At 42.2% G+C, this 13,936-nt stretch overlaps 1 protein-coding gene across 1 annotated transcript in view; it reads left to right on the top strand.

Moving 5' to 3' along the window:
* Positions 1 to 13,936, top strand: part of LOC308167709 (histone acetyltransferase KAT7-like) — a 34,750-nt gene that overhangs the window by 17,208 nt on the left and 3,606 nt on the right. The window contains exon 9 of the mRNA XM_080542172.1: positions 5,816 to 5,956. Within this exon, the coding sequence (XP_080398298.1) occupies positions 5,816 to 5,956 (141 nt within the window). The remainder of the gene's footprint in view (positions 1 to 5,815; positions 5,957 to 13,936) is intronic.

Raw genomic sequence — 13,936 nt, forward strand, 5'->3', positions numbered from 1 at the left:
TTAGTCAGGTTGTTTAGTCAGGTTGGTTAGTCAGGTTGGTTAGTCAGGTTGGTTAGTCAGGTTGGTTAGTCAGGTTGGTTAGTCAGGTTGGTTAGTCAGGTTGGTTAGTCAGGTTGGTTAGTCAGGTTGGTTAGTCAGGTTGGTTAGTCAGGTTGGTTAGTCAGGTTGTTTAGTCAGGTTGGTTAGTCAGGTTGGTTAGTCAGGTTGGTTAGTCAGGTTGGTTAGTCAGGTTGTTTAGTCAGGTTGGTTAGTCAGGTTGGTTAGTCAGGTTGGTTAGTCAGGTTGGTTAGTCAGGTTGGTTAGTCAGGTTGGTTAGTCAGGTTGGTTAGTCAGGTTGGTTAGTCAGGTTGTTTAGTCAGGTTGGTTAGTCAGGTTGGTTAGTCAGGTTGGTTAGTCAGGTTGGTTAGTCAGGTTGGTTAGTCAGGTTGGTTAGTCAGGTTGGTTAGTCAGGTTGGTTAGTCAGGTTGGTTAGTCAGGTTGGTTAGTCAGGTTGGTTAGTCAGGTTGGTTAGTCAGGTTGGTTAGTCAGGTTGTTTAGTCAGGTTGGTTAGTCAGGTTGGTTAGTCAGGTTGGTTAGTCAGGTTGTTTAGTCAGGTTGGTTAGTCAGGTTGGTTAGTCAGGTTGGTTAGTCAGGTTGGTTAGTCAGGTTGGTTAGTCAGGTTGGTTAGTCAGGTTGGTTAGTCAGGTTGGTTAGTCAGGTTGGTTAGTCAGGTTGTTTAGTCAGGTTGGTTAGTCAGGTTGGTTAGTCAGGTTGGTTAGTCAGGTTGGTTAGTCAGGTTGTTTAGTCAGGTTGTTTAGTCAGGTTGGTTAGTCAGGTTGGTTAGTCAGGTTGTTTAGTCAGGTTGGTTAGTCAGGTTGGTTAGTCAGGTTGGTTAGTCAGGTTGTTTAGTCAGGTTGTTTAGTCAGGTTGGTTAGTCAGGTTGGTTAGTCAGGTTGGTTAGTCAGGTTGGTTAGTCAGGTTGGTTAGTCAGGTTGGTTAGTCAGGTTGGTTAGTCAGGTTGGTTAGTCAGGTTGGTTAGTCAGGTTGTTTAGTCAGGTTGTTTAGTCAGGTTGGTTAGTCAGGTTGGTTAGTCAGGTTGTTTAGTCAGGTTGGTTAGTCAGGTTGGTTAGTCAGGTTGGTTAGTCAGGTTGTTTAGCCAGGTTGGTTAGTCAGGTTGGTTAGTCAGGTTGTTTAGTCAGGTTGGTTAGTCAGGTTGGTTAGTCAGGTTGGTTAGTCAGGTTGTTTAGTCAGGTTGGTTAGTCAGGTTGTTTAGTCAGGTTGTTTAGTCAGGTGTTTTAGTCAGGTTGGTTAGTCAGGTTGGTTAGTCAGGTTGGTTAGTCAGGTTGGTTAGTCAGGTTGGTTAGTCAGGTTGGTTAGTCAGGTTGGTTAGTCAGGTTGGTTAGTCAGGTTGTTTAGTCAGGTTGTTTAGTCAGGTGTTTTAGTCAGGTTGGTTAGTCAGGTTGGTTAGTCAGGTTGGTTAGTCAGGTTGGTTAGTCAGGTTGGTTAGTCAGGTTGGTTAGTCAGGTTGGTTAGTCAGGTTGGTTAGTCAGGTTGGTTAGTCAGGTTGGTTAGTCAGGTTGTTTAGTCAGGTTGTTTAGTCAGGTTGGTTAGTCAGGTTGTTTAGTCAGGTTGTTTAGTCAGGTTGGTTAGTCAGGTTGTTTAGTCAGGTTGGTTAGTCAGGTTGTTTAGTCAGGTTGGTTAGTCAGGTTGTTTAGTCAGGTTGTTTAGTCAGGTTGGTTAGTCAGGTTGTTTAGTCAGGTTGGTTAGTCAGGTTGTTTAGTCAGGTTGGTTAGTCAGGTTGGTTAGTCAGGTTGTTTAGTCAGGTTGGTTAGTCAGGTTGGTTAGTCAGGTTGGTTAGTCAGGTTGGTTAGTCAGGTTGGTTAGTCAGGTTGGTTAGTCAGGTTGGTTAGTCAGGTTGGTTAGTCAGGTTGGTTAGTCAGGTTGGTTAGTCAGGTTGGTTAGTCAGGTTGTTTAGTCAGGTTGGTTAGTCAGGTTGGTTAGTCAGGTTGTTTAGTCAGGTTGTTTAGTCAGGTTGTTTAGTCAGGTTGGTTAGTCAGGTTGTTTAGTCAGGTTGGTTAGTCAGGTTGTTTAGTCAGGTTGGTTAGTCAGGTTGGTTAGTCAGGTTGTTTAGTCAGGTTGGTTAGTCAGGTTGGTTAGTCAGGTTGTTTAGTCAGGTTGGTTAGTCAGGTTGGTTAGTCAGGTTGTTTAGTCAGGTTGGTTAGTCAGGTTGTTTAGTCAGGTTGGTTAGTCAGGTTGGTTAGTCAGGTTGGTTAGTCAGGTTGGTTAGTCAGGTTGGTTAGTCAGGTTGGTTAGTCAGGTTGTTTAGTCAGGTTGGTTAGTCAGGTTGGTTAGTCAGGTTGGTTAGTCAGGTTGTTTAGTCAGGTTGGTTAGTCAGGTTGGTTAGTCAGGTTGGTTAGTCAGGTTGGTTAGTCAGGTTGTTTAGTCAGGTTGGTTAGTCAGGTTGGTTAGTCAGGTTGTTTAGTCAGGTTGGTTAGTCAGGTTGGTTAGTCAGGTTGGTTAGTCAGGTTGGTTAGTCAGGTTGTTTAGTCAGGTTGGTTAGTCAGGTTGGTTAGTCAGGTTGGTTAGTCAGGTTGGTTAGTCAGGTTGGTTAGTCAGGTTGGTTAGTCAGGTTGGTTAGTCAGGTTGGTTAGTCAGGTTGGTTAGCCAGGTTGGTTAGTCAGGTTGGTTAGTCAGGTTGGTTAGTCAGGTTGGTTAGTCAGGTTGTTTAGTCAGGTTGGTTAGTCAGGTTGGTTAGTCAGGTTGGTTAGTCAGGTTGGTTAGTCAGGTTGGTTAGTCAGGTTGGTTAGTCAGGTTGGTTAGTCAGGTTGGTTAGTCAGGTTGTTTAGTCAGGTTGGTTAGTCAGGTTGGTTAGTCAGGTTGGTTAGTCAGGTTGGTTAGTCAGGTTGGTTAGTCAGGTTGTTTAGTCAGGTTGGTTAGTCAGGTTGGTTAGTCAGGTTGGTTAGTCAGGTTGGTTAGTCAGGTTGGTTAGTCAGGTTGTTTAGTCAGGTTGTTTAGTCAGGTTGGTTAGTCAGGTTGGTTAGTCAGGTTGGTTAGTCAGGTTGGTTAGTCAGGTTGTTTAGTCAGGTTGGTTAGTCAGGTTGGTTAGTCAGGTTGTTTAGTCAGGTTGTTTAGTCAGGTTGTTTAGTCAGGTTGGTTAGTCAGGTTGTTTAGTCAGGTTGTTTAGTCAGGTTGTTTAGTCAGGTTGTTTAGTCAGGTTGGTTAGTCAGGTTGTTTAGTCAGGTTGTTTAGTCAGGTTGATTAGTCAGGTTGGTTAGTCAGGTTGGTTAGTCAGGTTGGTTAGCCAGGTTGGTTAGTCAGGTTGGTTAGTCAGGTTGGTTAGTCAGGTTGGTTAGTCAGGTTGGTTAGTCAGGTTGGTTAGTCAGGTTGGTTAGTCAGGTTGGTTAGTCAGGTTGGTTAGTCAGGTTGGTTAGTCAGGTTGGTTAGTCAGGTTGGTTAGTCAGGTTGGTTAGTCAGGTTGGTTAGTCAGGTTGGTTAGTCAGGTTGTTTAGTCAGGTTGGTTAGTCAGGTTGTTTAGTCAGGTTGGTTAGTCAGGTTGTTTAGTCAGGTTGTTTAGTCAGGTTGGTTAGTCAGGTTGGTTAGTCAGGTTGGTTAGTCAGGTTGGTTAGTCAGGTTGGTTAGTCAGGTTGGTTAGTCAGGTTGGTTAGTCAGGTTGGTTAGTCAGGTTGGTTAGTCAGGTTGGTTAGTCAGGTTGGTTAGTCAGGTTGGTTAGTCAGGTTGGTTAGTCAGGTTGATTAGTCAGGTTGGTTAGTCAGGTTGTTTAGTCAGGTTGTTTAGTCAGGTTGGTTAGTCAGGTTGTTTAGTCAGGTTGTTTAGTCAGGTTGTTTAGTCAGGTTGGTTAGTCAGGTTGGTTAGTCAGGTTGGTTAGTCAGGTTGGTTAGTCAGGTTGGTTTGTCAGGTTGTTTAGTCAGGTTGGTTAGTCAGGTTGGTTAGTCAGGTTGGTTAGTCAGGTTGGTTAGTCAGGTTGTTTAGTCAGGTTGGTTAGTCAGGTTGGTTAGTCAGGTTGTTTAGTCAGGTTGGTTAGTCAGGTTGGTTAGTCAGGTTGTTTAGTCAGGTTGGTTAGTCAGGTTGGTTAGTCAGGTTGTTTAGTCAGGTTGGTTAGTCAGGTTGATTAGTCAGGTTGGTTAGTCAGGTTGTTTAGTCAGGTTGTTTAGTCAGGTTGGTTAGTCAGGTTGTTTAGTCAGGTTGTTTAGTCAGGTTGTTTAGTCAGGTTGGTTAGTCAGGTTGATTAGTCAGGTTGGTTAGTCAGGTTGTTTAGTCAGGTTGTTTAGTCAGGTTGGTTAGTCAGGTTGTTTAGTCAGGTTGTTTAGTCAGGTTGGTTAGTCAGGTTGGTTAGTCAGGTTGGTTAGTCAGGTTGGTTAGTCAGGTTGTTTAGTCAGGTTGGTTAGTCAGGTTGGTTAGTCAGGTTGGTTAGTCAGGTTGGTTAGTCAGGTTGTTTAGTCATGTTGTTTAGTCAGGTGTTTTAGTCAGGTTGGTTAGTCAGGTTGGTCAGGTTGTTTAGTCAGGTTGGTTAGTCAGGTTGGTTAGTCAGGTTGGTTAGTCAGGTTGGTTAGTCAGGTTGTTTAGTCAGGTTGGTTAGTCAGGTTGGTTAGTCAGGTTGGTTAGTCAGGTTGTTTAGTCAGGTTGGTTAGTCAGGTTGGTTAGTCAGGTTGGTTAGTCAGGTTGGTTAGTCAGGTTGATTAGTCAGGTTGGTTAGTCAGGTTGATTAGTCAGGTTGGTTAGTCAGGTTGATTAGTCAGGTTGGTTAGTCAGGTTGATTAGTCAGGTTGTTTAGCCAGGTTGTTTAGTCAGGTTGGTTAGTCAGGTTGGTTAGTCAGGTTGGTTAGCCAGGTTGTTTAGTCAGGTTGGTTAGTCAGGTTGTTTAGCCAGGTTGGTTAGTCAGGTTGGTTAGTCAGGTTGGTTAGCCAGGTTGTTTAGTCAGGTAGGGCTGCAACGATTAGTCGACATAATCGACGACGTCGATCATAAAAACTCGTCGACGTGGAATTTTAGTGTCGACTAATCGTATAAAAAAGAAAAGAAAAAAAAAAGGGATTATTATTTAAAAATAAATAAACGGGAGCCATGCAAGAATCAGCTGGGTAAGTTTTAGCTAACGTTGTTAGCCAACTGGCTAACGTTATATTGTTAGGGTCGTAATGTTTATGTTAGCTTTACTGTTACATGTTGGAAAACAACGTCTCATGGACAGGGCTGTACATGCTATGAGCGTTTGTGCTATTCATTTATTTGCCCTGTGGCACGCGTGTGACAGACAGAGGCGCTTGTATGTAACGTTACGTAGCAGGGATTTTCCATGTTGAAGCCAGGAGAACGCGAGATGAAATGAAGTGAGGGGTGGTCGCTATTAAAATACCAGGTAGTCATGGTGGATGATCATGAATGATGCTTGATAAGTGAATGCTATTTCAATTATGTTGAGTCCACCAGCGAGCTGTCTGTAAGATAAACAGCGCCAAGCGTAGCCTACTAACGTGAGCTGTCTGTAGTCTAGCCAGCAATGCTAGCTAGCCAATCAACTAGCTCTGTGAGCAGCTGTAGCTTGGCGTAACGTTAGGTTAGATAGCTAGTTAAGCCGGATTTATGCTTCTGCGTCGCCATTTACGCGCAGCGAAAAGCCACACGACTAATCGCGACTAACCGGAAAAATAATCGACAGATTAGTCGACTACCAAAATAATCGTTAGTTGCAGCCCTATAGTCAGGTTGGTTAGTCAGGTTGGTTAGTCAGGTTGTTTAGTAGTGGTTCTGTCCTGTGTTGCAGGTCTACTGCCAGGTTGTTTAGTCAGGTTGTTTAGCTGTACGGTCCTCTCTCCAGATCTACTGTCAGAACCTGTGCCTCCTGGCCAAGCTGTTCCTGGACCACAAGACGCTGTACTACGACGTGGAGCCCTTCCTCTTCTACGTCATGACGGAGGCTGACAACACTGGCTGCCACCTGGTGGGCTACTTCTCCAAGGTAGGAAACACGCCGTTGACCTTTCACCTCTGGGCTCTTCTCTGAAGACGGGGATGGGAAGTAACTGGATTAGATTAGATTAGGTTAGATGAGTTTAGATTTAGATTCAACTTTATTGTCATTGCAGAGTACAAGTACCAGACAACGAAATGCAGTTCAGCATCTAACCAGAAGTGCAAATAGTGGTGCCCCGCGGTGGCGTAGCGGTCTAAGCACTAGCCACTAGTGCAAGCTGCCCACCGGGGACTGGGATCGAATCCCCGTCTCGCCAGACCCAGATATGGCCGAGGCACACAGGGAGCGGCATATTGAGCGGCCGCTCCAGAGGGCGGTATAGGCAGGGGTGCACATAACTTTTTGGTGCCAGTGCTCAGAGGAGCACCTAGGGATGCTGCTTGGTGCTCCCCGAGCTCGCGAGTCACGACCCGTCCCACAGGATGGATAAAAAAGGGATACATGGATATATTATTAGCAAAACGACATTTATTCATAAATAAAGATGAACGACCAAATTATTGTGTGCAAAACAAAAGAAACAAATGCAAAATCAAATGACTGCTCTTTAAGAATGAAAGTCTGTCCGACTCCTTTAAACACAATGAAATCAACTGACATCTCTTTAAGCACTAACTGAATGTCTGTTCTTTAAACACACTGAAATAAACTGACATCTCTTTAAGCACTAACTGAATGTCTGTTCTTTAAACACACTGATATAAACGGACATCTCTTTAAGCACTGCTCTGTTCTGTAAACACTGAAATCAACTTTTCCACAAAAAAAAAAAAAGAAAAAAAAGAGCTGTTGGTGCGCAAGAGCGCCTTCATGCGGCTGATTTGCCGCGCAGCATGCATTTTGGCGACGCATGCGCACTGGCGCACCAGTTATGTGCACCCCTGGGTATAGGACTATTTCTGGACAAGGATCCGTCGCGCAACAGCGCCCCCGGGGTGCCGGAATAACGGTGCTGGGCTCGAGGAGCCAGTCAGCTAGTCTGCCTGGCTGCCGGCCACGGGGTCGTGCGGCGGATCCTACGCAATAGGCAGGGTGCAATTGGATACCAAATTGGGTGAAAAGGGGATAAATCAGAAGAAAAAAAAAGAAAAAAAAAAGAAGTGCAAATAGTGATATAAGAACATGATATAAAACATGACAATGTTAGTGATAGGTACAGTATGGCAAGTACAGTAGTTTAGAGGTATATACAGTTATGAGCTATGTACAGTTAAGGTAGATATAGTTAAGGTATATATGTACAGTTAAGGTAGATATGTACAGTTAAGGTAGATATAGTTAAGGTAGCTACCGTATTTTCCGGACTATAAGTCGCACCCGAGTATAAGTCGCAGCAGACCAAAAATGGGTCATGAAGAGGAAAAAACCACATATAAGTCGCACTGGACTATAAGTCGCATGGTTCAAGGGAACGGGCTTGGCGGAATCAGCGGGGAAAGAAGACCCTGTTGAGCTTGACTCTAGTCTGGCACTGTGAAGAGACATGAGAGGATTTGTAAGCCCAGGAAGGACATAATTCACGTTGAAACTTCTTCTGAAAGGTTAAGGAATACTTGTATTATCGAGTGTAAAGTCCGCTAGCTAGCGCCGAGTGTAAAGTCCGCTAGCTAGCGCGGGGCTAACAACATGGCGTCGCGGAGGAAAAATGAAACTTTGAACAGCCTCTAAAAGGTAATAAATGACTTTAACATCGTGTGTAACGTTCATAATAGCGTGTATAACGTTGATAATATAGTGCTTAATGTCCACATTGTCGAGTGTAACGACTATTTATCGTGTATGAGGCCATGGGAAAAGATAGCTTGGTGAAAAACAGAAGTAGGTAGGATGCTACAAACAATGTAACATTGAACAGCCTCTAAAAGGTAATAAATGACTTTAATGTCGTGTATAAACGTTCATAATATCGTGTATAAGGTCCATAATATAGTGCTTAATGTCCACATTGTCGTGTTTAATGTCCACATTGTCGAGTATAATGGCTATTCTATCGCGTATGAAGCGCTACCGGAAGTAGCAAAATGCTACTCGCGGGTGCAACATTGCAACGTTAAATAGCCTCTGGAAGGTATAAATGACTTTAATATCGTTTCTAACGTCCATAACATTGTGTATAAGGTCCATAACATCATGTTTAATGTCCACATTGTCGTGTTTAATGTCCACATTGTCGAGTATAATGGCTATTCTATCGCGTATGAAGCGCTACCGAAAGTAGCAAAATGCTACTCGCGGGTGCAACATTGCAACGTTAAATAGCCTCTGGAAGGTATAAATGACTTTAATATCGTTTCTAACGTCCATAACATTGTGTATAAGGTCCATAACATCATGTTTAATGTCCACATTGTCGTGTTTAATGTCCACATTGTCAAGTATAATGGCTATTCTATCGTGTATGAGGCGCTAGCGGAAGTTACTCCTTGGTTCATGTCAGTCAGAGATTACCGTATGTCAGTTCATGTCAGTCAGAGATTATGAATTATTGATATATAAGTCGCAGGACCAGCCAAAGTATGAAAAAAACCGCGACTTATAGTCCGGAAAATACGGTATGTACAGTTCAGGTAGATATGTACAGTTAAGGTAGCTATGTACAGTTAAGGTAGATATGTACAGTTAAGGTAGATATAGTTAAGGTAGCTATGTACAGTTAAGGTAGATATGTACAGTTAAGGTAGCTATGTACAGTTACGGTAGATATGTACAGTTAAGGTAGATATAGTTATGGTATATATAGTTAAGGTAGCTATGTACAGTTAAGGTAGATATGTACAGTCAGTGTTTCCTCCAGGAATTTTTACATTAGTGGCGGAGAGCCCTGTCCGCGCGCTCAAAACAACGACCTAATTTCAACCAAAACTAGAGGGAAAAAAACAAAAAAAAAAAAAACTTCCCAGAACCTGATTTGCACGACCAGCTGTCGCTGTAGGACACGTTCGATTGCAAAATTCATTTATCCTTTATGTTCCCAGTTGAGGGCGTGTAGCTGTCGTTAGTTGGCCTGCTTTTATTTAGTTATGCATACGTTTGAGTTAGTCATCTCTAGGATTGTTGTTTGATATTAGCCTATACTTTCTCTTATCTGCATTTTGTGCAACTGTACAAGACCCAACAACACAACTCTGATACAGGACTAATGTTACCTAGCTGCTATAGCTAACCCTGCTACAAGACCCAACAACACGACTCTGATACAGGACTAATGTTACCTAGCTGCTATAGCTAACCCTGCTACAAGACCCAACAACACGACTCTGATACAGGACTAATGTTACCTAGCTGCTATAGCTAACCCTGCTACAAGACCCAACAACACAACTCTGATACAGGACTAATGTTACCTAGCTGCTATAGCTAACCCTGCTACAAGACCCAACAACACAACTCTGATACAGGACTAATGTTACCTAGCTGCTATAGCTAACCCAACCCTGCTACAAGACCCAACAACACAACTCTGATACAGGACTAATGTTACCTAGCAGCTTTCGCTAACCCTGCTACAAGACCCAACAACACAACTCTGATACAGGACTAATGTTACCTAGCTGCTATAGACCCATTTGTACTAAACAACTACAACGTTGTATTGGACCATTTTTTTTCGAACTAATCCACAGACAGCAGTCTTATTAACGGGCCCCTGTGGTGCCAGGTGTGGAGGCGACCCAGCACAGTGGGAATATACACTATTAAGCCAAGCTCTTCTGTCAATATTTGCGTGTGTGTGTTTTACTTTGAACGCAATTTCAATTGCGATGTCCCAAGTATTACCTACATCTCCTCTGTGGAAAACTCTAATCCCGACGCAGCAGTTATTGTGCTCGGCGATTTTAATCACACCAACCTGCACACCGAACTTCCCAATTACAAACAACAGGTGTCATGCCCCAGCAGAGGAGCTAACATACTAGACCACTGCTACGTTACAATCAACGAGGCTTACCGTTCGTTCCCGAGGGCACCGCTGGGAAGGTCCGACCATGCCATGCTGCTCCTCGTCCCGAAATATAGACAGAAACTTGCAATACGACACCCAAACCCGTTAAGTCCTGGACTGCAACTGCCACTGATACTCTGAGAGGCTGTTTCGAGTGCACAAATTGGGACATATTTGGTGCAGGTGCGAACAGCCTCGATGAACTCGCCCGCCATAAACGTTGTTAGCTGATCCACCAACTAGCTCCTTTGCTCCTGCCAGCCATGCAGTTTGGGATCGCTCATAGCCACTGCTAGCTTCAGCAATGTTTGAAGTGTCTGGGACATCTTTTTTCTTGAAAAATCCATCCATCTGTCGCTATTTTCGTTTAATTTTTCGAAGTTATTTAACGTGATATCTTATTTGTGCACCTAGCTAGCTAGATCAGCTTTTTGTATCTTTTAGATGGTTGACATTTAGACCAATCAGGAGTAGCCCTTGTGTCACGTCGTCAACTGAATGTTTAATGTCATTAATCTGATTTTGGATCAGCGGTTAGAGAGAGATGGGCGTGGATTTAGGTGCACTTTTAGTCAACATCCATTATAGCGCTGATCTAGGATCAGATATATTTTAATCAGCTAAAATGTTCAGAGGTGGATTTTATTTTATTTTATAATTTTGGGGGAAAAATCGTGCACTTAGTGGACTGAATCAATTAGTGGCGGAGGAAATTCCTTCGTGGCGGCCCGCCACCAATAAATACATATAGAGGAAACACTGACAGTTATGAGCTATGTACAGTTAAGGTAGATATGTACAGTTACGAGCTATGTACAGTTAAGGTAGATATAGTTAAGGTAGATATGTACAGTTAAGGTAGATATGTACAGTTATGAGCTATGTACAGTTAAGGCAGCTATGTACAGTTAAGGTAGATATGTACAGTTAAGGTAGATATGTACAGTTAAGGTAGCTATGTACAGTTAAGGTAGATAATATGTACAAAAAAAGAAAAAAAGAAAAAGAAAAAAGTAGATAATATGTACAGTTAAGGCTAGGGATGCACGATATTATCGGCACCGATATTTATCGGCCCGATAATGGGAAATTAATGTAATTAAATATTTATCGGTTTTATAAAACTTTTGCCGATATAGAGCCGATAATATGAAGCCGGAAATATTTCTGCTTCCGGTTTCCGCGCTCATGATGCTGCGCCTGCGTACGCAGTGTAGAGACGAGAGCGAAACATGTCTTCCCCGGTGTGGACATTCTTCAGAGTTTCTGAGGCAGATAGTGCGTTTGCAATTTGCAATACATGTTCGACAAAAGTTCGGAGAGGAGGGCAAAGGTCTACGAGTTACAACACAACGAATCTCATAGGTCACCTTAAGATTCACCATTGCAAGCACGCTGTATGGAAGGAATATCAAGCACTAGTAGCAGAAGGTAGCCTAGCCGCGAAAAAAAAAGCTGCTGTGCCTATTGAACACGCATTTGAAAACTGCAGGAAGTTTACTCGAGACAGCTCAAAGGCTCAAGCAATCAATGAAAAAATAATGGAGTTTATGGCCCTCGACGACCAGCCTTTCTCTGTAGTAAAAGATAAAGGATTTCGCCAGCTAATTTCACATTTAGAGCCCCGGTATACACTCCCAAGCCGCCGCTATTTTGCAGACGTGTGCCTGCCTGCTCTGTATGATACAGTCGCCACACACATCCATAGTCTGATCGATTCTAGCGTAGGCCAGATACGTTTTATCACAACCTACCTCATCCTCATGCACTAAAAGTAGCATAGCCCAGCCCTTTTCAGTTGCTTTATTAAGCATACTAGTGTAGCCTACTATGTGTGTAGCCCAGCTACTAAAGTGAGCTATGAGCATTTCAATAAATAAGTCCATTTAATAAATAAGCATCATTTCATGGTTATGTACACGGTTATTAACATTGTTATACGTTTATAATGTGTACTTGTTTACAAGCTCTAATGTGAGTTCGCTCATTGGTTATATGTCATTCATTCATTTCTTTATTTCATTGGTCCATCGGGAAGAGCTAGCCAACTGTAATGTATGCTGAGAGAGAGGGGGCGGGACTTTGTACTAATAGCGTTAGGTTGCACTAAGTAACGTGTCAGAATGTTTGAGGACATCGTCGAGTGAAGTAAGACTTGTATATGCTGTGTGTAACAATTCGGGAATCAACGAACAGTTATTCCTTTGGATGTTGGTGCACATTGAAGCTATCAGAGAATTGGAAGTCGAGAGACCAAGCAACAGGAAAGCTCTCCGGTGGACAAGGAGACCGTTTCCTATCGCCTGGAGTAACTCGAGACCGTCCAGTGAATGATATATTGTACAATTGTGAATCCTTTGAGTTGACTTTGAGTTTATTGGAAACATTACATTTATTTCCTTGAAAGGAATTGGAATAGGCTTTGAGCCTATATTTTGTTATGTGATATTGTGATATTGTCTGTTGACATTGTATTGTGAATATTGTCTATTGACTTTGTATAACATTATAATTGACTACCAACACTTTAAATTGAGCATTTAGTAAATAAATATATACCCTTTGGTATTTGCATTTAAAGCCACTGTGTTGTGTCATAAACAGGTAATAGGCAATTCATATGATATATTAAAACATAAATACATTAAAAGGATTAAAAAGGAAGTCCTTTTTAAAATACTTCCACATAGTTAATGGAGGCACTGATCGTCATAATTTGAATAGTTTATTATTACAGGTAATACCGCCACTTATTTAAAATAGAACTCAGGCCCTTCATGTCATTCTGTTTATCTGCAGACTAAGCAGCCATTTGGCACTAGTTTCTGTAAAAGTTCTATACAACTTTTGGTTCTATAAAAGTCTTTATTTTTGTATTGACTGATGCACTTTATTTATTTATTTTATTTATGCATTTTCAATTTACAGGGATAGACAAGATGCACTTTATTTTTGACACTTTTTTGATCTAATTACTAATTATTTCTAATTATTATTATTTCTAATTATTAATTAGGTGGGCCTTTTTTGTTTTCATAAAAGGAGGCCGGATCTTGGCTAAAAAAAGCATTGTGCACTGTCTATAACAGATTCTGTTTGTTAGAGGAAATTAGGGATGTCCCGATCCGATACTGAGATCGGATATCGACCCGATATTGGTCCTGAATGCTGGATCGGAGATCGGACCAGAAAAAAAAAAGGCTCCGATCCGATCCTACTGTCATCCGCAGTCAAACTTATGTGTATAAGCGATGAGAGAATAAAAACAGTGAACAGAAACACGTGTCGCAGAAATCCTTCACGCAAGTCCTATATGCGCTTAAAATGCGCATAGCGCTTCACGCGAGTCCTATATGCGCTTAAAATGCGCATAGCGCTGCGCTGTGTGCTTCCGGTTTCATTACAAAGAGGTTAACCCTATGTGCCTGACGTCTAACAACATTCAAATTACTCTAACTTCATATTTTTTCGGATTTCAATGTATGACACATCATTTGAAAGCTTATGATCCGTAGTTCCAATCCACAACACGTCGCATTTGTTGCTTTAATAAAGGCTGGCAGTCTTTAATTTAACTGTTGTTGGTGTGGACTATATACTGGGGAGGTATTTGAATGAATGAATGAATGAATGGTCTTTATTGTCATTGCTACAGTACAGGTACCAAACAACGAAATTTAGGAGGGGTGGCTCCCCTGGTGTTAGGAAAAAATAAATAAAAATATATATAATATTCAGGGGTCAAAAAATGTATACAAATATCGGATCGGTATCGGTATCGCCGATACCCGAAGCCCAGGTATCGGTATCGGTATCGGTAGTGAAAAAGTGGGATCGGGACATCCCTAGAGGAAATAATAAATGAACATTTGAAGAGTCAGAAGTGTTCTCTTTGTTGTGTTAACAATAGTGATGTAAGTTAGATTTGGTGAGATCACTATGGAATATTAAATCATCAATCTTTGCTCACTACATAGCCTTTCTTACCTTCAGGTGTGCATGAACTACAGGTTATCAACTGT

This window comes from Nansenia antarctica (assembly GCF_963989245.1).
Source record: "Nansenia antarctica genome assembly, chromosome: 11".
Lineage (NCBI taxonomy): Eukaryota > Metazoa > Chordata > Actinopteri > Argentiniformes > Microstomatidae > Nansenia > Nansenia antarctica.